The sequence below is a fragment of the Leptidea sinapis genome, chromosome 1 (genome assembly GCF_905404315.1).
Source record: "Leptidea sinapis chromosome 1, ilLepSina1.1, whole genome shotgun sequence".
In the NCBI taxonomy this organism is placed as follows: Eukaryota; Metazoa; Arthropoda; class Insecta; order Lepidoptera; family Pieridae; genus Leptidea; species Leptidea sinapis.
The window spans coordinates 18,509,072-18,533,821 of NC_066265.1; the positions used below are offsets into that span (position 1 = coordinate 18,509,072).

The 24,750-nt window shown below is 36.3% G+C and overlaps 3 protein-coding genes across 3 annotated transcripts in view; 1 reads left to right on the plus strand and 2 right to left on the minus strand.

Annotated features, from left to right (window-relative positions):
* The window catches only part of LOC126970205 (cadherin-23), a 50,846-nt gene extending 49,081 nt beyond the window's left edge, over window positions 1-1,765 (plus strand). The window contains exon 24 of the mRNA XM_050815988.1: window positions 635-1,765. Coding sequence (XP_050671945.1) covers window positions 635-762 — 128 coding nt within the window. The 3' untranslated portion in view covers window positions 763-1,765. The remainder of the gene's footprint in view (window positions 1-634) is intronic.
* LOC126970614 (uncharacterized protein ZK1073.1) overlaps window positions 1-24,750 on the minus strand; it is a 255,934-nt gene that overhangs the window by 29,111 nt on the left and 202,073 nt on the right. The gene's annotated exons all lie outside the window — the stretch shown is intronic.
* On the minus strand, window positions 4,847-12,689 carry LOC126970518 (juvenile hormone esterase-like). The gene is made up of 4 exons (XM_050816480.1): window positions 12,472-12,689; window positions 8,255-8,386; window positions 6,219-7,513; window positions 4,847-5,366 (listed from the first exon to the last, which is right to left on the minus strand). The coding sequence occupies exons 1-4, from the start codon at window positions 12,556-12,558 to the stop codon at window positions 5,192-5,194; spliced, it is 1,689 nt and encodes a 562-aa protein (XP_050672437.1). The 5' UTR covers window positions 12,559-12,689; the 3' UTR covers window positions 4,847-5,191.

Genomic DNA, 24,750 nt, shown 5'->3' on the forward strand with positions numbered 1-24,750 from the left:
CGACTTGTGTATGTGTATGAACTTATTCTGCATCACCTTGTATCGATGGTTTATAAATATTATATTAAATTCTGAAGCTCTTTAAGTTCATTTAAGAGTGGCAATGAGGTTTTACTGCTTCTTGTTTAAGCTCAACTATTCCGGAGCAGTGGTAAACGTTGCGTAGAGACGTCGCTTCATTGTGTGTATGCGCATTTATCATGGGGAGTGTTGCGAAGAGCTGTTTCGCCTGATTTCTGCCGCCGAATTCCATCTTCGCACGACACGCCACAAATTAGGATGTCATCCCCACCATCGGGATGTGTCACGGTCCTCCACAGTGCGGTTTTCAAGGAGATTTCTTCCACGTACTACAAAACTGTAGAATGAGCTTCCTTGTGAGGTTTTCTGGGACGATACGACATGGTTACCTTCAAAAAAAGGCGCGTACACTGATTCCTCTGGTTTTTCAAAGAGAATGTGGGCGGCGGTAATCACTTAACACCAGATGACAAAAAAAATGTTAAAACGTCTACGTTGGCACTCTCAAGTGCTCAAAGTGCCATTATTTGTCCTTAGTGAATAAATGACTTTTTATTAAATTTGAATTGATATAAAAATAGATAGATAGATACTTATATTATTATGTTTACAGCGAAACGTCGGATGCGTTCGTCACTGCTACTGTCACGGGAGCCACCTCCAGGAAGTATGCCACCCGCCCCCCTCTCACAAATCTCAGTGCCAACGAGACTCTATGCGGAACCACTTTATTCAACGTGACTCAAACTGTGTTGTCGTTATTTATTTTTACACATTGAGGGTAATTAATAGATTTTATCGATACCCATGCTTTAAATCCTCTATTTATGATTCTAAAACAGCAAGCTTATTGCCAACATTAAAACACCCAATGTCCTAATAACAATTACATCATCCAAACGAGTGTTGTAATGAAATTAAGTACAACATTGTATCATCCATTTTCATAATAACACTAGTTTGGATGATATTATGGTTACTAGGGTTGGCTTTTTTAATGTTAGCAGTAAGCTAACTGTTTCAGAGGTTTATGGAGGATTCATGTTATGGGTGTAGATAAAGTCTTGTATGAAACTGTTAATAAAAAGGTATTAAAACACTCATGTCATACTATTATCACCCACAACCTCCATTCCTGTTTTAATACCTCTTATTACACAACAGTTGCATAAATCACTATTTTCGTTTTACACATCACTTAAGGTACTCACAACACATCAGCTTATTTATTAGGTACCTATATTCTTGTGGCGCGAGAAATACACATATAAACAAAATGCTTAGGTACTTATTAAATGATCACAATATTGCAATTAGGCTCATTTGAGGCATCATTCTCAGGTACCTCGACGCAAACTGCATAGAAACGGTAAAAAAATAAATAATCCTAATTTTCCAAATAATCTTAATACCTTTTGGATTCTTTAAAAGTATTTTATTTAATTAATATTTATTTGTCTAGTTCTGTCTATGTGTTATAAGGCTTATTACGTTTATGATATTATGATGCCAACCTTTTCCATGCATACACCGTATCTATATATACTGGTTAACTTAGTTAGGTCTTTTTGTTGGTCTAACAAATAGGAATAATAAGGGCCCGAAAATTTTAATTTTTAAGCCTATGAGCACAACTGCAAGAAGACAAGAAACACTACTGTATGTAATAATAATTACCTTTAACATTATTCAGTTTCTTATTGCAAGTTGCTCTTTTATAAATTGCTTTCCCATATGTTTGTTATGGTCAAATTACAGATTTTATGAGAGCAAACAACAGGTGCAAATTGTTTTGTTATTTGCAACTAATTCAAATTGTAATATTTAAGGCTGTAATACTTCATACCTAAAATTTTAAAATAATACTACTAACTACTTTTATGCTTATCCTTGCCAGTTATAACGTAATTTACATGGTTTAATAGTATAAAATCAATATAAAAATGTTATTTTATGGAAATCTCATATGTAAATGTAGGAAATATCATATTAGCAATTATTATGTTTAAAACTTCTTACTTCATTTCAATCATCAAATTTATTCATATTATACTTGCGTAGTTAGCAAAACATCCGATTCCTTATGAATGTTGCTGTCAATCAACGAAAAAATATAATTTAGAGATTCTAACTTATTCATAATATCATTACAATACTTAAGTAGGTACCTATAGTTATTTGAGTATAGCCCAAATTACCAGACCAGGACGAAGCGATAGGAGTACGATAGATGAAATGTGAGTTTAATGTAGTAGGAGAATATTATGCAACGATTACTTTTATGTCTATTAATTATATTTTAATTTTACATCATTTATTAATAAAAACAGTGTGCGTAAGAGTACACAACTGAATTAAACACTTCACCAATCATATCAGCTGGTATTCAGCTAGACAAAAGCCTCCCTTAAAGACGATCGCTTCTGCGCTAACCTCATCCAACCTATTCCGGCGATCTTGACCTGATCTTCGGTAAATCTTGAGGGGGGCCACTAACACTGCGTCTTCCGGAACGTGGTTGCCATTCGAGGACTTTACTGCCTTCTGTCCGTCGAGCTATGTGCCCTGCCCACTGCCACTTCAGCTTCGTAATCATTTGGGCTATGTCGGTGGCTTATTTCTCCTACGGATCTCCTCATTTCTAATTCCATAAGGAGATATCTTCCTTTCCATTGCTTTCTGGGCGACCATGAGCTTCCTCATTTGTCCACATACGCGGACACCGACTAAAAATCTCCTGAAGCGACATAGGTCGGAAGACATTCTTATTTTTACCCACACCATCTCCGCATCCTTTCGCACGCCTATGTCAGTAAGTTACTCGCAGTTCGTTGTTTCAAACCCGCCGATTGCAGTACATTGCACGCTGCCATCTTATAACCTCTTAAGTTCTGGTGCACAGTATCAACAGTCAGTGATCGATAGTGATGCTAGGGTTGACGCCAGATCACAATCATGCGATTGTTCACATCGCAAGGTAGCCGTGCATGTATTTCTTGCTCTTCTTTCTTAATACCGCAAACCGCTCTTTTAAAATATCATAAAAATACAGTCCACTTTTTCTTCGAAGTAATTAAATATAAAATAACCTCTAACCACGCCGCAACACCAATCGACGAGCGAGTCCCCCTTAGTCCAATCGATCTTTATAGCATACATTTATGGCAGAAACAGAGCGCCGAAGAAAGTTTTCACTTCAAAAATATAAAATGTATATTCGTGATATCTTGTAAGTATTTTTTTTTTCACAAAATCATCGACTGACTAAAATAATTGTATAAAACCTCAGTATATTCTTGAAAGTATAGATATTATAAGTTATAACTTTTAAGCCGTAATGGTTTTTAAAACTATTAGGCATAATAACCGGGACGATAACCAAGATTCTAGGATTTTGGAGATTCCCGATTCACAATAATTTATGTCACCCTTTGATCATAAGTTTTTTATAACATGCATCGGTTAATTTTAATATTATATTATTACTGTTCTGTATATTATCTGTTTTAAGTATAAGTCAAAATTAGTAACTATTTTGATATGTAATTATTTTTATGTATTTATTTTGTAAATAAAGACAAATTCTCATTTCATTGGTTTTTTAATATTTCTTGAGATAAGATTTACATTAAGATGCTGACTGATGATGGGACTGCGCACGTCAGTAAAACTTAATATTTCTAATTCTAAACGTCTGTCCTGTTATTTTGTAGTGAAAAAGGTAATATAAAGACTAAAAATTTAAAGTTAAAGTGATTCGCGTTTATTTATAATACAGTAAATTTGAGGAAATATTTAATCAGTCCCATCTTTACCGTCATAAGTTGGCCTCCACCCTATTTGAAAAATATAGCCTTTGGGACGAATGAAGATGACATCCGGCCATTCTGTGCTGTGGCTTAATCTTACAGTATTAGGAAAACATGATGATCGATTCTAAACATATCGAAAAACAATGTCGCTATGATATTATATTGAAGGATTTAGAGAACTACTCTCCTAGATTGAGTAGAGAATAATTTATAAATAACATTGTAATTATTAAAGATTTAAGATAAAATACATATATATATCTTACCTTAACTGCACAGTTTAACTTAACAGTACCTGTGTTGATAAATTACGGTAAGCCAAAATTTTACTATGTAGAAAATGGAGTTGTGACATGAGTCAGACATGCCTATTGCCTTAATATGAGTACTTGGACGCAATACAACCGCGGACATCTCGGGTACGAGATGGACGCCCCACTTCTTCACAGAGCACCCCATCGTTGCAGCTCCGTCCAATCGCGGAGTTGACTCAATGTGTGAATTATATTAATTATTTATGTTCGCAATGCAAACAATTCAGTCAAACCTCTGAGTGGGCTAGGGGTAGTAACTGTTCATTGGTCAGTAATGATCACAACATACCGTAATTGGTCAATTAATAATTATAACATATCGTATTCAATTGACTACTGAGGATTAATTTAAGATCTATTTTCAGAATGTGGTAGGTATGTGAAAGCGTTCACCCTTTAGATTATTAGATTATTATTAGATATATATTAGATATACATATTAGACACCTATGGGTTAAAAAAACGATTCAATAAGGTATGACTAACTTAAACTAGACTAAAGGTAAACTTGTTATGCTTGCTGCTCGGTTGGGTCGAGTTAGTAAGTCTTTGTTGGGCGATGTATATGCTTCTACAATATGATCCCAGAAAATGTACAAATGTGTTACGAAATTTAAAAGAATTGTTAAAAAACGTTTGTGTGGGAAAGGTATTTCTTAATGACACCACGGACTGGGAATAAAGCGAACACCCTCAGGCTCTTTAATTATAAATGTTTATTGTACGATATTACATTGCAATCCACATTTTATATTAAAAAAAAAAGCCCGCTGAGTTTCTTGCGCCCATTCTTCTCAGGTCTGAGGCAGTCTCTTTTGAATGGGTGGTAGTTTTTGACGTTCAATAAATGATTTTAAATCCTATTTTGAATAAAAATATTTTAATTTGAATTTGAATTATGATTAGTAACAGGCGGTTACTACATAGTATGTGGCTCGTCTCCTATTCCATATTCTATAGTATTATATTTTATTCCATAGTAATAGAAAAATGATAATATTATTCTATAGTATTACGATAGTAATACATTTCGATTACACTAATTTATTGGTCGATATATGATAGCCCAGCTTCCTTATAAATTTGATTCCAGAACTCAATTCTCTGTCGATCAGCAAAGCTTCCCATTGTGTAATTCTGGTTGATGTTCATAAACTCTTTACCAGACTTCGTGTAAGGCTTCCACTTTACGCCCAAACTGTTGTCCCGTGTAGGATTTCTGTAAAAGTTACAAGTTATTTTTAAAAAGTCTACAAAATAAAATAAAGTGTCTATTTAATTTCAATGAAAATATTATTGGTAGTGTCCCATAAGTACACACAACTTACAACCATTATTGTCATATTACCATCTGCATGCACCTACAGGCAGCGTCCAATCATTGAAACTATTTTAAATATTTTTAAATTATCAGTATTTATTACACATACTAGTTATGTTTAAGCTTCATTAATATTAATGAAGTTTGTTGTTATATTAAGCTAATATATCCTGATGATCATATAAATTATTAAAACTTTCGTGAGTCATTATTCAATTATCTATTAAAACGGCTTTACTCACGTTTTTGTCGGTGTCGGTACCTCCAGTAAGAGGTGGGACGTTATCGCGAACCCACCACACTCACCCTGATGAAGGACCTCCGAATGGTCCGAAACTAGTTGGTACGAGTACCGCCACCGACAAAAACGTGAGTAAAGCCGTATTAATAGATAATAAGTTAATCTTGATGATCATTTATTTTGATGTATTTTTTTCAAAGTCGCGGACAGTCGGCTCATTAAGGTAATTTTAGAGCACGGTATGGCATTGTGTAGATTTTGTTATGATAAGTTTTCCAAGTACCTATATGTACTTTTTAAGCCCTAAAGAAATAAAATTATAGTCGCTTTTACCTTTATACAACTGAAAATATTCCAAATCGCAATTAGCAAATTATGAATTTCATGAATCTGTTTTATTAGGTATAAAATATTTGTTGTGACTAGAGAGAATAATCTGTCTATTGACTTGTATTCATGGCACGGTATCACAATATTATTATATTTAACATTAACAATAATGTACATACCCTGTTTTTGCAAAATTGGTCCAAAGCTTTGTAACTTCCCTTGCAATGTTCCTCAGCTTTGGTTCCTTCTCCAAAATATTTTTATTGAATTCATTAAAGAATATATAAAACAGTTCATCTCCATGACTAGCACCTTCTACATTCTGGTAAGTTGTAAAGCGATTCTTTACAATATTTAAATCAGTGTCATAATCAAATCTGTACATATAAACTGGTCCATTGTTATAGAGATAAGCAAATCTATGAGTGTTAAATGCAAAATATATATCGGTTGCCATGTTTTTTAGTCCATCAACATTGTCTTTTTGCATACAACCCTCAACACCACCATAAAATCTTACTATCCTTCTACCTAAATCTTTCATTTTTTCTTCAGACACTCGTTCAGCGATATCTCTGGGCACAAAATAGGAAGGATTCTTGTTTTTAACGTCCAATCTGTCCTTAATGTATGAAATTATTGAAATACCTTCACCTGAGTTATAACCAAGCATGAGAGTTACATTATTAACTCTACCACTTGCCAGTTTTAATTTAGGGTTTTCATCGAGAAATGATTCGACATTCGGAAACGATTGTTCTATAACTGGTACAAATCTCTCTGGAAGACCTCGGTAATTCTCCTCTTCTGTCATACTTGCTTCATTCAAATTTGTAAGATTACCTGCTGGTAAACTATTGAAAAATTTGAGTAACTCATTAACATCATGAATTTCTTTTCCCAGTGCCTTAGCAGCTCTAAATGCTTTACCTACCATATCCCTTCCCTGCGACCAATCTTGAAGACAAACACCGCTTTGAGCAATTGCTTTATTAAATAACCCTTTAGCCATATCAGACACTACGAGGTACGTAACTGAAGTGGACCCGGAGCTTTCACCAAAAATTGTAACACTATCGGGATCTCCACCAAATTTCGCTATGTTCTCTTTCAGCCACCGAAGTGCCATAACTTGGTCCTTCATCCCAGCATTACCGGGGACAGAAGGTAAATCTAACGAAAGGTACCCTAGTACCTCCTGTCTATAGTTAATCGTCACGATTATAACTCCATGCTCTAGGAGCAAATCTGGTGAAAAGTTGTCTGAATTCCCCGATCCCGACTGATAAGAACCACCGTGAATAAAAACCATCACTGGTATTTTTGCGTTACTCTTCAGAGATCTGGTATAGATATTTAGAAATAAACATTGTTCAGATCCAACGACTTGTAAACTGAAGTTAATTTGGGTACAGACGGGACCATGTTCAGTAGCTTCACGTTCTCCGTTCCATGGCTTTGGACGTAAAGGAGCCTGAAATATAATTGTCATGCAAATCAATGTTAAGAAATGAATTAGTACCTATAGGTATAGCGGAAGCGCTCTCACATTTATGGGCACAAAATGATGACCATAACAACGAAGTCTGGAAGGTGCGGAATGAAAGGATCGAGATGGGTCGATTCACAACCTGCTTTGTCCACCTTACTCAAGAATTTTGGGTCTCCGGCTTTTCCAACTTAGAACTAAATGCTATCTGTATGTTATATACTCTTATATACGCTGGCGATATGCATCCTCGAGCTTGTATCACTTTATCAAAAACGTAATGACCAGTAAATAATGGCAAACATTTAAGGATTCCATTACTAATATTGACACTTTTTACACATATTATCTTGCGCCAAATTAGGCATATATAGCCTGTGTTATGGGTTGCAAGACAACTATATATTTAATACAATATACTTACTTAAACATACATAAATACATTTAAACATCCATTACTCGGAAAAAAAAAACATCCATATTCATCATATTTATATGCACACAACATGCACTTACCGGGATTCGAACCCGGGACCTCTAAACACTCAGCTATACAGGTCGTCTATACTAATGGTGTCTTTATTGTTGAACTTTTTCCGTACCAACTTGTATTTCAACTAATAGTATAAGAAGTCATTAGAATTTATATTTCTCAGACACAATGACATGAGGACATATACTTAATATTTAGTTAATGTATCAATCATAGTAATTAAATTAATTTACCTCAAATCTGTGTTCTCCTGTAGGGGCCTCAGCATAAGGAATGCCTTTAAAACTGTAATAGGTGTCTCCATAAAACGTCCTTGATGTTTTTCCTATCAAAATACCTTCTTTAACTATTACGGTAGGTCGTTCCTGTAAATTTAAAGATTAATTGATATTTAATTTTTAAAGTAAAAGTGAAATAAACATAAATTTAATTAGACTTAAACTAAGGGCTTTTAAATCGTCACTATAATTAATATTTATTTAAAATTGCTGAATCTACCAATTTGTTTTCGGAAAAAGTTGTGCTCGTGAGAAGAACATACAAGAAATTCAACGGCTACTCTTTTCAATCAAATAGATTATTTCACAATAGTAATTATTATATTATAATAATAAATTTTTAAGGTAAATTTATTGAAGTAGTCGTTACTTTGTGGAAATCCATAATTATACAAATTATTTAAGTTTCCTTTAGTGTTAATTCCGCCAATATTTGTTTTTAAACAATTCGACACGTGTTTCGCCTCTACACGAGGCATCCTCAGGACATGTTGTCTCGCCAAAATCTTCTCAGTCTCGTGCCAGATTTTGGCGAATTGTTTAAAAACAAATATTGGCGGAATGAACACGAATGAAAACTTAAATCATTTGTATAATTTTTAAGGTGCTGCGTCCAATATATGAATTATGTTTAAATAATATCAAATATTACACAAAAAGCAACAAAGAATAAACTGTGTATTGATTATCGTAAATTTGATGCATCAACCTTTACAGCTTGAATTCATTATTTGTGTAAGTATGCTTCGTGAACATGACGGTCGCGATTACTATGATAATTAGTAATCGCATCCAAAAATTACAATGATTTATTAAGTAACTTTTTATGGGAGAAAGTGACGAGTCAATCACGACTTTCATCTGATTCCTGAGGGTAGAGGAAGCTGGGGTAATATTTTTATTGGGCAATGTAGTAATAAGTACTATTAAATAGGCCGACCGTTTATCTGAGTCCTCGCCTGTAGGGTACAGGGGCGCGGGAGTATAACGACAAAGGGAATTGAGACTCATTTCACTAAGCGCCCCCGCCGCCCGCACCTGTCTCAGTCCCCTTTGTCGTCATACCCCCGCGCCCCTGTACCCTGCAGGCGAGGACTCAGATAAACGGTCGGCCTATAGGCGATGCGCCCTGCCATTCTGCGATTTCTCATTGAACCCATATTTCTGAGTGACCCCGCGATTCCTCTTGTCACTTCGGGACATAAGATTTTCAGTCTCGTCAAATATTATAGAAGCCCTACCAAGTTAACAGGATATCGTTATTTATTAAGTTTTAAGATTTAAGTTTTGCGTTCCAGTTATCAGGGGTTCTTAAGTTTCCAATCATAAACCAAATTAAACTGATGTAAATACAAAAATCTTGTACTTTTTCTCGTCGTTCTATGGATTCTGTGGTGGATTCTAACTAGTTCTGAGAGATTTTGAGAGTTTAGGTTTTTGTTTATTCTAAGCTTGTTTATGTTTTCGTTTTTCAAGGCATATTTCTATATTTTTTGATTTTAAATATACTAAACTTGATTTTTTAATTTTCAAACTGAAAAAATGCATCAGTGTAGTTTGTGGTCCATTAGCAGCTTTCGTCGGATAGCAGCAGTGAAACAAGGAAAATGCCAAAATTATATCATACCTAGGTATATCATAAATAAAGTTTTAATGATAATATAGATAATTAAATAATGTTAATGCTAGGTTATGTTCAAATGTAAACAAAAGATATGTTACCTAATATAAATGTGCTAATTAAAGCCTATCTAAAATAAATAAACTACACAAAAGGAAATATAATTTATACAAATAGACAAATTCACATTTATATTTTTATTGTTGTTTTATTTATACTGAAAGCTTTACAGGATCAACATGCCGAGAGAGGATCAGAATTTCAGTGATTGCCACGTCAATCTGATATCAGAAACATCAAGAGCTGCACGCAATAGTAATCTATAGATCCGGCACCCTTTAAAGCGAATCATAAAACTGCTTGCACAATGCTTCACGTCAGGAAAAGACGATGCTGTGGTACACTGCTCTATAAATACTTTGCATACAATATCCTAGTCTGACATATTGGTATTAAATAATTGTCAGGTGTTATAAAATACGCTCACAGTGATGGATAATAAAAAATTAACAAAAAAACAACCAACTTGTGTTTTTGAAGTCGATTGCTTTTTGTTAAAAAAAATATTTTAGTGAATTGAAGTACACTTACTAACAATTTGTCTAAATATGTGTAGATATACTAAATTTTTCAATGCAGCAATGAACGTCAGCATTTCGCAATTTAATTACAGACAGTTACATATTCTGCCACAGATCGCACCCATACTGTAAGTCGTAAAGGAGGCCCATTGGTCATCATATTCGACTACGACAATTACTTGACCATAACTATGTTATGGTAGATGACTTAAATATCCGGATAGCATAAAAAAGATTCGGCCGAGTATCGTTAATTTGCTCCTAAGAATTGAAGAGTTCCATTACTTTGTCATGGATTCCGTAATCAGAACCTAACAAAACTCTCACCAAACTATCTTTTTTTTGTATATATAGGAGCACAAACGAGCGTACGGGTCACCTGGTTAAGTGATCACCGCCGCCCACATTCTCTTGCAACACCAGAGGAATCACAAGAGCGTTGACGGCCTTTAAGGAAGGTGTACGCGCTTTTTTGAAGGTACCCATGTCGTATCGTCCCGGAAACACCGCACAAGGAAACTCATTCCACAGCTTTGTAGTACGTGGAAAAAAGTTCCTTGAAAACCGCACTGTGGAGAACCGCCACACATCCAGATCGTGGGGATGATATCCTAACTTGTGGCGTGTCGTACGAAGGTGGAATTCGGTGGCAGGAATCAGGTTATACAGCTCTTCGGAACACTCCCCGTGATAAATGCGGTAGAAGACACACAATGAAGCGAAGTCTCTACGCAACGCCATGTGATCCAGCCGTTCACAGAGCACTGGGTCCCCGACAATTCGAGCTGCTCTGCGTTGCAAGCGGTCGAGCTGATACTGGGGTGCGCCGACCAGAGATGACAGCAATACTCCATGTGTGGCCTGACCTGCGCTTTGTACAGCGCTAGAATGTGGGCCGGCTTGAAGTATTGCCATTCTCTATTGATGACGCCCAGCTTCTTCGAAGCCACGGAATTGACAATCGCTCGAGATTTCGAGACCCAGTATTCCGATACTAGGCGAGGCTTTAAGGGAAGTGTTATCGAAGAGCGGTGATACGACAAATGGGGTTTTTTGGTGGTAAACGCGCAAACTCGAGTCTTTTGGGGGTTAAATTGGACAAGGTTCAATCAAGGTTCAAGGTTCAAGGTTCAAGGGTGAATTCACCCTTTCATTACAACGATTTGTATGCTCTGCCCAGTGAGGAAGCTGGAGGTCCACTTGAATAAGCTCTCGGGAAGCCCAAATGATGGAAGTTTTGAGAGGAGCGCCTTGTGCCATACACGATCAAAGGCCTTCGCTATATCCAGGCTAACTGCCAGGCCTTCCCCCTTGCTTTCAATAGCCGCCGCCCATCTATGTGTTAGGTACACCAGAAGATCACCTGCCGACCGTCCATCTTCTTATCTTTGATATCCTTTCCAATAAAAAAAGATCCATCGAAATCAGTTGCGATGTTGAGGTATTCGTAAATTTATCATTATTATTATATTAATTATAATTTATATACGTGTGTATAGCAAATTTAAGACTTTTATTGTTTTCTCATGGATGCCATTGTCAGATATGGACCATGGATATTACAATTTACAAACACGGGAAGCACCAGCTTTCAAATAAATTAATAATTATCAAAATCGGCTCACCCAGTCGAAAGTTTTGAGGTAACAAACATAAAATAAAACATACCGACGAATTGAGAACCTCCTCCTTTTTTGAAGTCGGTTAAAATGATGTATGATAGTGTAGGTTGCCAGTATAAGTATGTAGGTGCAATAATTTTAATATAATAATATGTAACAAGTAGTTCTGGTTATGTTTTTTTCGAAAAGGTACCTATTTTTTGGCTTTGTTACTTTGAAATAAAAGCGCCAACTTGCGTTGCCGTTCAAATAAATTGTAAGTTATAGGTGATTATAACGTCGAATCATCGCACACATTGAGGGAGATAACTATTTGATACTGCTATTTATAATCGTAGATGTACTCACATTATCACCTCTGCTCTTGTGGCATTCTATCACAGAAATTAAAAATATAACAAAATAAATAATAATACTGTATTTAACGTCTTGCATCTTGTAACATGTCTACGCAACACTGTAACTACATACGTATTAGATAGCTAGGAAGCAGGGCCGTATCGTCCGTATCAAATATACAGGGGCTTCCCCGACTTGCGTAAACACAAATTCAAGGCAAGGAGAGTGTTTGTAAAATTTTTGTTAAAAATGACAGATACTTAGATAATTATGATGAATAAATATTTTTTTTCTTTTTGTGAAAAATCTTTACCCTTCATTAGGGCCCCCAGGCAAATTTTTATACGGGGCCTCGTCAATTCACACTACGCCACTGAATCTTAATATATTATATAAATTAAGTGACACGTTGTTTGTCCGCGATGGAATCCTAAACTAATGAACTTATAATGATTTTAATTGGGATTACTTCATGGAGTGCAGTTTGGTCCAACTTGAGAGATAGGATACTTTCTATTTCGATTTGGGACCCATAATTATTTTTAATTTCAATATTTGTTTTGTATGGACATATTTTCTATGAGAGAATTTAGTGACGCACGATTTGACAGTTCCGCTGTGAATCAATTTCATTATAACAACAGGGAGCATTTTTTTACGAAATAATTCTTGTTGTTTTGAAATATTATTGGCAAATTCCTGGAAAACAGTTTTTTTTATTATCTACAGAACAACGTCTGTCGGGTCAGCTAGTTATATAAAATTATTATTAGCGGTAGTAACCTCGGATATGATACCCATATTGCTGAATGCTGATATCATTATTTTTCGCGGCGGCCATATTGGATTTAAAAAAAAATTGCACACGACGTTATGCGACAGAATTACGATCTAAAGTTCTAATATTTAACTACTAAACTAATACATCAACCAATTATCAAAAATACATAGGTATTAAAAGAAAACAAAATTCAAACTTGCTAAAGTATCAAATTCATTTGTTTCCGCAACTAACTTTAAGTGCGTGTATGTGTTTGAGCTGTGTCAGTGTAGTGGTGCTATTCGATACCTCTCTGTATTGAGAACGCGTCCTTAATAATATAGTAATAGCATAAGTAGGTATGTTGATGTCTTGTTTAAGTCGTGTATCGGTCGCAGAGTTTCCTCTTCAACTTCCTACTTGATTTTGCTTTGTGGTTTTACCCACTTCGTATGAGATAATATTTAATATGACGTACAGCATGCCATGCAATAACTTAATAATCATTATAATGATTTAGACTTATTGGTGTCAGGTCAAACCAATTAATGATGTCAATTGTTCCGTCTTGCTTACTATTTTCTATCATCGCTCTGAAATTTTCAGTTAGTATTAGATAATTTATACTTCTTGATAGAATCCCGTGCTGTTAGACAATCGTTAAAAACAAACCAGGAATATTAGTTTAGTGTCCATGACAAGCTACGTCTTACAACTTCGATTTTTATGACATATATAGTAGTGTGCGTGAATTTCTCAAAATACAGGTTACAGGTGGGTACAGGCTTATTACACTTCACTGAATTTAGTCGTCTTAATTCAGTCCTTACTGAATTGAGAAAAGTATAATCGCATTCAGTAACCTAGCATCCTAAATTCAGAAGCAAGTGTGGTTTCTGACTGACTAAATCATTTAGAAGCCTAATTATAAACGCATTAAGGAAGTTGTAATCGAATTTAGTTAGTTCTAACAAAACAAATCTTGTAACTATATTTACAATACTATGACTACAATACAAGAATACTGGCAGCATTTCCGCGTTGGATTGCTAGGCTGATCCGTTGAGTTATCCGTTAGTTCTAAATTATATTTTCTTCGATGTTTTCACAGCTGTCATGATCTATCTAGGCGTATAATTATCTGAGCCTAAATATTTAAATGATTGTTTTATCACGTACCTAATAGCAGGTTTTTGTGAGACTTTCTGGCAAACATTCATTTATTGAAATAAAAAAAAATGATTTCTATACATATTACTGGAGCCTTATTATAATAGAGTTGGCCTGTGAGCATAGTCAAAATATTTCAGTTGTAGTAATAAATTAAATTAAATTCCAATTAGTGTCATAATTAAATCTATACGTCATATCGACAGACAATTAATTTGGCATAGAGATGAAATCTATGAGTGTTGTAAGCAAAATTCACATATGTGAGTAAATCACGTATAATATCCGTATTTTCTTTACTGATTCTTTTGATGATTCCTAATGACTGAATAAAATCTTTGTATCTTCTCTCCTATTTATTTAAACTTTTCTTTAGAAACTGCTTCAGCTATCTCTCTAGGTACAACATATGATGGATTATTATTTCTAACATCTAATCTTTTTATTTCTACCGATATTATAGGTATGCCTTCTCCAGAATTATTCACATAACCTTTAACTAGTGTTTGAAGCGGATCTTCAGTAATAAATGGCTCTACGGTGTTAAACCTCTTTTCAACTACAGGTACAAAATGTTCAGGAAGTCCTCTATATTTTTCGTCTTCAGTCATTTTTTTTCAGTTAAGTTTGTTCGACTGAGGGCTGGTAACTCCTTAGGAATTCTAATAATTCTCCAACATCATTAGTGCCTTTGCCTAAGTTTTTTACCGCTCTGAAAGCTATGGGCTATAGCAAGAACCCTCTAAAAGCTCTCTTTTCATTCTTCAATACAAACTCCGCTTTGAGCAATAATTTTAATAAAAAGCCGTTTTTTTTAATGAATATAAGGGTCAAGACAAGCAGGACGTCAGCTGATGGAAAGTAACGCCCTTCCCATTACAATGCAGTGCCGCTCAAGATTATTGAAAAACCAAAAAAAAACTGAGCAGCACTACAACTGCGCTCTTCACCTTGAGATAAAAGATGTCAAGTCTCACTTGCAGTAATTTCACTAGGTACGGCGCCCTTCAGACCGAAACACAGGAATGTTTAGACATTACTGCTTCACGGCAGAAATACGTACCGTTGTGGTACCCATAATCTATCCGGCAACCAGTGCAAAGGAGTCTCCTACTGGTCCTACAGCCATTGGCGAAAGTATTAAATAAGTATCTAGAAGCACCTGAACTATCACCAAACACTGCAATGTTCATGTATATTTTCTTTAACCCAGTGAAGAGTTATTACCGTATCTTTCAATCCGCCATTTCCTGGAACTTCACGTAAACGAGCATCTCTAATCTAAAGAAGTAAATCAAGTGAGAACAAGTTAACGGAACCAGACATATAAGAGCCATTTGAATGAAAACCATCACTGGTATTTTGGATTCAGGGTTGTGTGACTTGGTGTAGACGTTAACAAAAAGGCACTGCCATCCATGTATCGTACGACGTTGATGTCATATTGCTTCTCGCATATATCTTTAAATATATCATTTAAGTGAGAATGGCAAACCCTGCCTTGGGAACTCAATCACATAACAAAACAGATGTGTATTATCAGCTCACGAAATACTTCCATTTAATATAAAAGTTAAAAAAAAATTCGTAAACTTGATTTAATATTATCATTCATAAAAGCAATAGATAATTAGTCTTAGGGCAATGCTCACCCATTCTTCCCTATCATTTCAAATTTATATAAAAAAAATCTATATGTTTTTTTATGGAAGAGGGAGGCATACGAGCTTACGGGCTACCTGATAGTGATCACCACTGTCCACATTCCCCTGCGATATCGTAGGAATCTCAGGTGCAATGCCAGCCTTTTGGAACCTGCTTTTTTTAATGTAGACACATTTGTGTTATGTGTCAAAAAAATCTTTGAAAATCGTAATGTCCTCTTCATTCAATTGGTGAGGATGATATCAAAGTGTATGGCGTTGCGAAGGTGGAATCCGGCTGCAGGAATCAGGGCAAACAGCTCTTTGGGGCTGCCGCGATATTTGAAATCGCTGAAGATTTTGAGCTCTAGAATTACGATACTAGGCGAGTTTATTTAATTTATTTTATGTACGGTCTAAGTTTTCTGATATTGTTAGTCTTTTTTTAAATATTTTATGTAATACTTATCTGCGTATCTTGTTTTTTTTAAATACTGTATTAGGTAACAACTTCGTTGTCCGTGACTTCACTTGTTCACGGTGCTGTTTCTGCCAACGGCCTTGAGTATCTGGGCGGAGCGAGATGTTTTCCCCGCACCTACCGGGCCTCCGCTATTATTCGCTGACCGCGCGGCCGCGCTGTAATCTGCTACTGGGTCATCGTTGCGTCGTGCGTGCGGGCTGGTGTTGTCGAACTATCGATACTTTGGTTATCGATATATGATTTAATATAAGCCGGAAATCATCTATAATATCTATAGCGCTATCGATATAACATTCAATATTAAGGTTCAATTATACTATAGTATTGTTTTTTATTTTTGTTTATCGATATTATTTGGCTTCAATTATCAATTTTAATATCCTATTGATAAAGGACTATTGAACTGAAACACTTTTGCGTGTCATGACTGTCGTTTTTTTTAGGTAGGTACATTTTATTTCAATGGTACAACCCTGGCGAATCAACATGACACCTGGCTCAAATGTCGTTTGGGCAATGAACATTGTGCAAAAAAGTTTTTATTTCCATTTTACTTTCTCGTACGAAAACGAATAATATATATTTTTTTTAACGTCTTATATAAGTATATTATTAAATAACATAGGTAGTTGCTATTCGATTTAAATGTAAATAAAATTAACAGGAAAAAATTTAAGGTTTTTTTGAGATCAGCATAGCAATGATATGTTGGACACCTCCAACATACATTGCTATGCAGACGACAGCTTTGGTGATTCCGTATACACGGGCCATGCAGGTCTCTCTCGGGTAATCGTCGACCAGAACCTTAAACCTTTCCACCAAAAAAACCCCATTTGTCGTATCACTGCTCTTCGACAACACTTCCCTTGAAGCCTCACCTAGTATCGGAATACTGGGTGTCAAAATCTCGAGGGCCAAGCCAAATTGGCTTCGAAGAAGCTGGGCGTTATTAAAAGAGCACGGCAATACTTCACACACACCCACATTCTAGCGCAGTACAAAGCGCAGAAGCGGCCACACATGGAGTATTGCTGCAATCTCTGGTCTAGCGCACCCCAGTATCAGCTCGATCCATTTGACTGCGTGCAACGCAGAGCGGCTTGAATTGTCGGGGACCCAGTGCTCTGTGAATGGCTGGATCATTTGGCGTTGCGTAGAACCGTCGCTTCATTGTGTGTCTTCTACCGCATTTATTCCGAGGAGCTGTTTAACCTGATTCCTGCCGCCGAATTCCACCTTCGCACTCCACGCCACAAGTTAGTATATCATCCCCACCATCTGGATGTTTGGCGGTCCTCCACAGTGCGGTTTTCAAGGAGCTTTCTTCCACGTACATCAAAGCTGTGGAATGAACTTCCTTGTGCGGTGTTTCCGGGACGATATGACATGGGTACCTTCAAAAAAAGCGGGTACAACTTCCTTAAAGGCCGGCAACGCTCCTGTTATTCCTATGGTGTTGCAAGAGAATGTGGGTGGTGGTGATCACTTAACACCAGGTGACCTGTACACTTCATGCTACGTTCGCCATTTCTCATTCTATCTCAATCGGTCTCAATCTCCTTCTCCCCCTTGGATAAAAACCTCCCATATTTTCGTGACACTTTATTGGCACATATAGACACTGATTGACTGATAATAAATGATCCCAAGTTCGTTCTCTGCACCCTTGGGAACCTCGGATTCGATATACATCGTGTTGAAATCATAATTTTGCGCGGCGGCCATCTTCGATTTTAAAAATGATACCAAATTCGTTCACTGCACCCTCGAGAACCTCGGATTCGATATCGATGGTATCGAAATCATAAATTTGAGTGGCGGCCATCTTGGATTTCAAAAATGATCCCAAATTCATTCTTTGCACCCTCAATAATCTCGGATACGATATACATAATTTTGAAATCATAATTTTGCGCGGCAGCCATCTTAGATTTAAAAAAAAAACCTGCACGAAACATGGCTAGTAGGGAAGATGTTCTACTTACTAGCGGCCGCGCGCTAAATCAGCACGATACAAGGCTAGTAGAGAAGCCCGAAAGTAAGAAATACTTATCTTCAATCGGTGTCAATCGCTCTCTCCCTTGATCAAAAACCTCCTCCTCTTCTTGAACAAAAATGTTTCAAATTTCCGTGACGCTTCCGTTTCCGCTTCATTTGTAAAAATTTTACCCTCATGCGCCTAAAGATGTTTCACTTCAAAAACTTTTTTGCTCACTGTACATTGCACAAATTTTACTGTCCGTAACTGTCCTGTTTAAATGTCCTGTACATTTGAGCCAGGCGTCATGTTGATTCGCCCGAGTTGTACCATAGAAATAAAATTAACCTAATAAATGAGAGGACACGCAAAAGTGTTTCAGTTCAATAGTCCTTATAGAGATATAGAACTTATAAAAAATATTCATGTTCATACAGCGATCTTTCCGAGTACGAGCTGTGATTACAACCGACACAGTGTCTGCCCACGACGGCGGCTGAGCGCGGACTGACGTTGTTTCGATAGATCTTTCTGTGCAATGCGTACGGAGTGACAAAATAAAATAACCCTTAATACGACACTTTAAAGCTCATGCTTATCAGAAAAATATATGAATTTTAGACAATTCATTTATATTTTTTTCTGAGATTATTTATAGCATATTCATTAATTTATTTCCTGTGTTTTTGAAAATATTATAACTGCATTCCTTACGTAATTTTTATCTATATCCTCAATGAAGCCCCATTTCGTCAATTTTGTGTGAAGAGGTAACGGATAATCGTTATTACGACATAAAATATCAAAATTTCAAAGCAAAAACTTCACGCTAATTGGAGATAAAGAAGTAATCAATAAATTGTAACAAATATGTAGCAATTTTTAGTTTTATTAGATTTAGTTTTATTTCATCACAAACTCTACCGAAAAATATCTTATTTTTGTCGGATTCGTAAACGCGTCCAGACTGTTTGTAGTGTTCCAAATTTTTGTGAAATCTTTGGTAGCCTGATTAGAAGCAAGTTGGTCCACATAAACCTGATCCTGACACCATTTTAATTTTTACTTAAAATTTTTTTTAGCATCTGTCATCTCATCATATATTTTACCCTTTGGGGGACGACCTTCAAGAACCCACATTTGATATTTTAATCACGCCTCTTTGTGAGGCCCCTTAACATACTTATTCCACCCAATAATGTGGTTAGATTTTTTGAATATTCTATTCTTAAATGATATAGCAGCTCCGTATGATAATGTTTTAATTATTTAAACATACATATTATCAAGAATAGCTTGATGACTTCTAGTTTTACAGTACTTATCGCAACTACTAATCGGTTCTGGGGGTATTCCGATAGTTTTAAGTCAGCATCACACAATGCATGATATTGATTTATTTGATCTCTGTTTCTAAGACCCCATTTAACTCTATTGTTAACGACGCAGGATGTTACTTCAGCTATTTTAGATTTAATGTTGTTCAAATTACCCAACTAAGAGATAATGATCCGACCAATACACGTCATATTGTACATATACATTCATAACTGTAGTTCGCGCTGATTCAGTGATGATATAATGGTCTAACCACCTGTTGCAACCATTAGCGTCACTATGAAATGTATATGTATTATTCACTAAAGCTCAACATTTCATTGTAAAAAAGTTCATTAGGGTGAGCATTGAAGTCTGAAGCCATATAAATACATAAAATTACTATACAGTTATTGTCACTTACTGTTAGCTTTAGTCCACATATCCGAACGTCGTTACACTCAATCACTGACACTTTACTAAATGCATTTCTGCGATACAGTAACGCCACACCACCGTATGGACGGATGTCTACTGCCGAAGTACCTGTGTCTCCAAAATTATCAAGACTTTATTACTGGTATATTGTACAATACGGAATCCAAACTGGTGAGAAGGCACAACATTATGTTGAGCCATGATTGGTTTTAGCCTCCTGATGATTCTTTTTTCCCACAGCTTTGATAAGAAAGGTTCAGACTTTAGGACGAGAGGAAGTCACCTCCTGTTTTGGTTTACCCGGCTTAGGTATCACGACCATTTGAGAGATTTTCCAAAGGTCTTTACCTTTGAAAGATCTCTGAAATAATGAAAGTTCTTAAGATACCATTGAACAACCATGCGAAAAATGTATGTAAAATTAAGTCTTAAAATGATCATGAAAAACACTCTACTGTTAAATCCTAGTTTAATAAAGCTGCCAAAGAACTAAAGAGCGTAATTTTAGAGGCAAATAACAACACTATGGAGACGAATCTGCAATCAATGTCAAAAACAGGCTGTGGTGAACACACTTTATGGCTAGCAGCAAATATGGTAATAAGCCCCAGTATTGTCGACCTCCTATCAGAACCAGCGGATCACTTTGGACCAGATCTGATGAAGAAAAGGCGTAAGTTTTTGGTGATTAGCGTCATCAGTACTTAAGGCCTTACGATCTACTAACCGAGGAATCTGGCCTAGAAGCTATCTTGCACCAAGACTTTAAACTATGTCTGCCCCTAAAAAGTATTTCCCTAAACAAATAGCTAGAGAAATCAGACTCCTGGAACCTAAAAAGGCAACAAGCTTTGATTTTATTACATCTAAAGTACTGAAAAATATGCCAAAGAAATGTTTTCTGAAACCATCCCAATTTGTCATACGGTTAGTTAGGCACTCAGGTTTTGCTGTAGACAGACACAGTGAGTACACAAGTACTCTGTACTTGTACTCACTGTCAGTAAGTACCACCAGTAAGTATCATCAGAAGTAACCACAATTACTTAGGTTCCTAGTTAGTTATTTCTTTTTAGTACACTAAAATGAAAGCTTGAATAAAAAAAAATATATTTTATACTTTTTCGGCCTTACAAAATTGGATTAAATAAATAACTGAGAATAAACCAAGAATATGCAAAATGTTGACAATATCGCTGCCAACACTGTCAATATAATGATAATTCTGAAGTTTTCCAACTGTCGTGCGAATAAACCTATCATAATCAAAATGTCTGTTTGTAAACATTTTGCATAATCTTGGTATATTCTCAAGTATAATATAATTCCAAGTTTATTTGTAAGGCCGTTTAAGTATTAAAAGAGATGATTCTGCTCAGCAGCAAAATGAGTTGAAATGGCGACTACATGTTTCACATTTGAGAATGTATTGGTACTCTGTATTGTCACTGTAGACATAATATGTCTACTGTGGTATTGTTGGCCGCAGGGAGCGGATATATTGATTTTGAAGTCAGTCGATAGAGAAACGAAAAAGTTGAAAATGACGCTATTATGAATGAATATGAATTAATAAATGATGATGAATAAATGAAATATAATTAGGAAAACGGTTAAGGCCATCTAAAGGACATCCCTGTAATTTCCCGCCAATTCCATACCTTTCCTTTATGAAAATTAATAACGAGTCGATCAGGACGTTCAGCTGATGTTAATTGATACGCCCTGCCCATTAAAATGCAGTGCCACTCAGGATTCTTGAAAAACCCCAAAAATTCTGAGCGGCAAAACTGCGCTCGTCATTGAGACATAAGTTAAGCAAAGTTAAATTTTCCTTAACACTTCAAATGGTACTTATGACGATTTAATTGAAAATATTGACGATTTAATGATTTGATTGAAAAGTCTGAAAAAAGTTAACTTAAACCTACAAAATAACACATACATAGGCTGCACTAAAAGTATCGGGAATGGAATATTTCCACTGTTCCTGTCATATTAAAATCTTTTTAATTGAAAACTCCTTAGTTTTAAAAATCGAATACCCTTTATTTATTTAAAAAAAGATTCTCGGTCTTGTGATAAGGTCTTGTCAAACTTGTTTAGTCGTTGAGAAAATGGAATTGACTCGAGAAAATTCTAGAACGATGATTTATTATGACTTTCGAAGTGGTTTAACACAAAAACAGTGTGTTGAGCGGATGGTTTCTGCATTTGGTGAGGAAGACCGATCCAAAACCACAATTTATCGCTGGTTTGCTGAATTTCAACGTGGACGTGTCAAGTTCAGTGATGATCCCCGTCCAGGTCGTCCAAAAACTGCAGTCACCAAAGAAAACGTTGATGCAGTGGGTAAGCTGATTGAGGAAAATCGACATGTGACATACCGCGAAATTCAGGCAACTTTAGACATTGGCATGAGTCAAATACAAATAATCTTGCATGAACAATTAGGTGTAAAAAGGTTGTTTTCCTGATGGATGCGGTATCCACTATTTACTCTGTGAAGAGCAAAAAGCGGCTTGCGTTACTTGGTGCGTCAGAACTCTCGAAAGATTCCACGCAGGATCCTCAAATGCTGTATACAACATCGTATCAGGTGACGAATCCTGGATATATGCGCACGAACCCGAAACAAAAAACCAGTCACGAGTTTGGGTGTTCGAAAATGAGTTAAAGCCAACAAAAATTTCGTTCACGGAGTGATGCAAAAAAAATGGTAGCCACGTTTGTCTAGAAAACCGGCCATGTTACGCCTATTAATCTTGAGGGACAAAGAACGGTTAATGCAGAATGGTATGCTAAAATTTGTTAGCCACAGGTCGTTTCTGAACTCCGTAAAGAGAACTGCAACCGCCGCATCATCCTCCATCACGACAATGCGAGTACTCACACCGCGCACAGAACAAAAGAGTTTTTAGAGCAAGAAAACATAGAATTACTAGACCATCCGCCGTACAGCCCCGACCTAAGCCCTAATGATTTCTATACTTTCCCGCCTTTTGTATATGAGGGCCGGAATAAACGCGTTAGCACCGGCACACAAGCTATGCACAAGGCACACAAGCTATGCACGATTGGAGAAATACCATCCGGCCCGCTGGACTTCCTGACGTCCAACGAAAACAAAGCTCGCGTAACAGTTTTCTGAGCTCTGACACCGCGGGATTGTCGGCGGTGTTTTTCCGTGTTCGTCAAGAGTCGAACACAATCGGCAATCACTCGAGATTTCGAGACGCAGTATTCCGATACTACGCGAAGTTTTAAGAGAAGTGTTGTCGAAGAGCGGTGATACGACAAATAGGTTTTTTTTTAGTGGTAAACTTGGGGGTCAAATTGGACAAGGTTCAATTTACTCCATTCCACGACATTCTCGAGAGAAGACTCAATAGAAGACACTGTTACCACCTGTTATTCATATTTTATAGTTCACTCTACAAATGATACGATCCATAAGTCGCGGAACCAGTTCTTCGGCTCTCGAAGTCCGAGCATTCATTCAGTCCGTATCAAACCTTCTCGCACGCTTTACAAGTTATTGCACATAATATTGTGTTTAGTAATTTTGTCAGAGTTTTAAAATATACATTTAAATTCATACATATTTTATTTATGTTCAAGTACTGAACATAAAAGTGGCGACCGTGATATACAGGTGTCCCAAAGTTATGGGACATGAAGGGAAAGTACCTAAAATATCGAAGATAGGCTATTTTACTGAAAGAAGACTTTATGTTATTTTTAAAAGTTAGTATTTCTGCATTTTTTCGTGAATTAATTAATTAATTAAATGCTCAAAATGTGATCCCTATTGTCTTACGCAAATCGCCAATCTTGTAATGAGTCCGCTGCCTCTTGATTGTCTTGTCATTTTATGGTGAATACTCGATATGATATGGCACAATTCTGTTTGTAACTCGCCCACGTTCTCGTATCGTTTTTTGTATAGCATATCTTTCACGTATCCCCAAAAGAAGAAATCTAATGGTGTAAGGTCGGGGGATCTGGCCGGCCATCTAATCGGTCCATTCGTACCAATCCAAGTAGGAAAACATTCATTTCACGTTGTTCCTTTCTTTTAAACTACTATGTTACTTAAGAAGAGTCGTCACACTGTCGTGTGATGACACTGTTCCCTGGCAAAGATGGAATACACCGTGTAGCAGAAATCAAAACTCAACGAGGCACCGTTCGCCGTCCACTTGTCCGATTGTGTCCGTTGCCATCACCGCCATCTTGGATTCCAAAAATGATCCCAAAATCGTTCTCTGCACCCTCGAGAACCTCGGACACGATATCCAAATTGCTGAAATTATAATTATGAGCGGCGGCCATCTTTGAATTCAAAAATGATCACAGAATCGTTCTCTGCACCCTCGAGAACATCGGACACAATATCCATATTGCTGAAATCATAATTAAGTGCGGCGGCTATCTTGGATTTCAAAAATGATCACACAATCGTTTTCTGCACCCTCGAGAATCTCGGATACGA

What these genes read in the sequence shown, in the direction of transcription:
- LOC126970518 (XM_050816480.1), bottom strand. Translation starts at nt 12,558, where the DNA reads ATGCAAGACGTTAAATACAGTATTATTATTTATTTTGTTATATTTTTA. An exon ending in ACAAGAGCAGAGGTGATAAT is followed by an intron (nt 8,387 to 12,471) that starts GTGAGTACATCT and finishes TTAAATTTACAG; the next exon opens with GAACGACCTACCGTAATAGT. An exon ending in ACCAATTTTGCAAAAACAGG is followed by an intron (nt 5,367 to 6,218) that starts GTATGTACATTA and finishes TAACTTTTACAG; the next exon opens with AAATCCTACACGGGACAACA.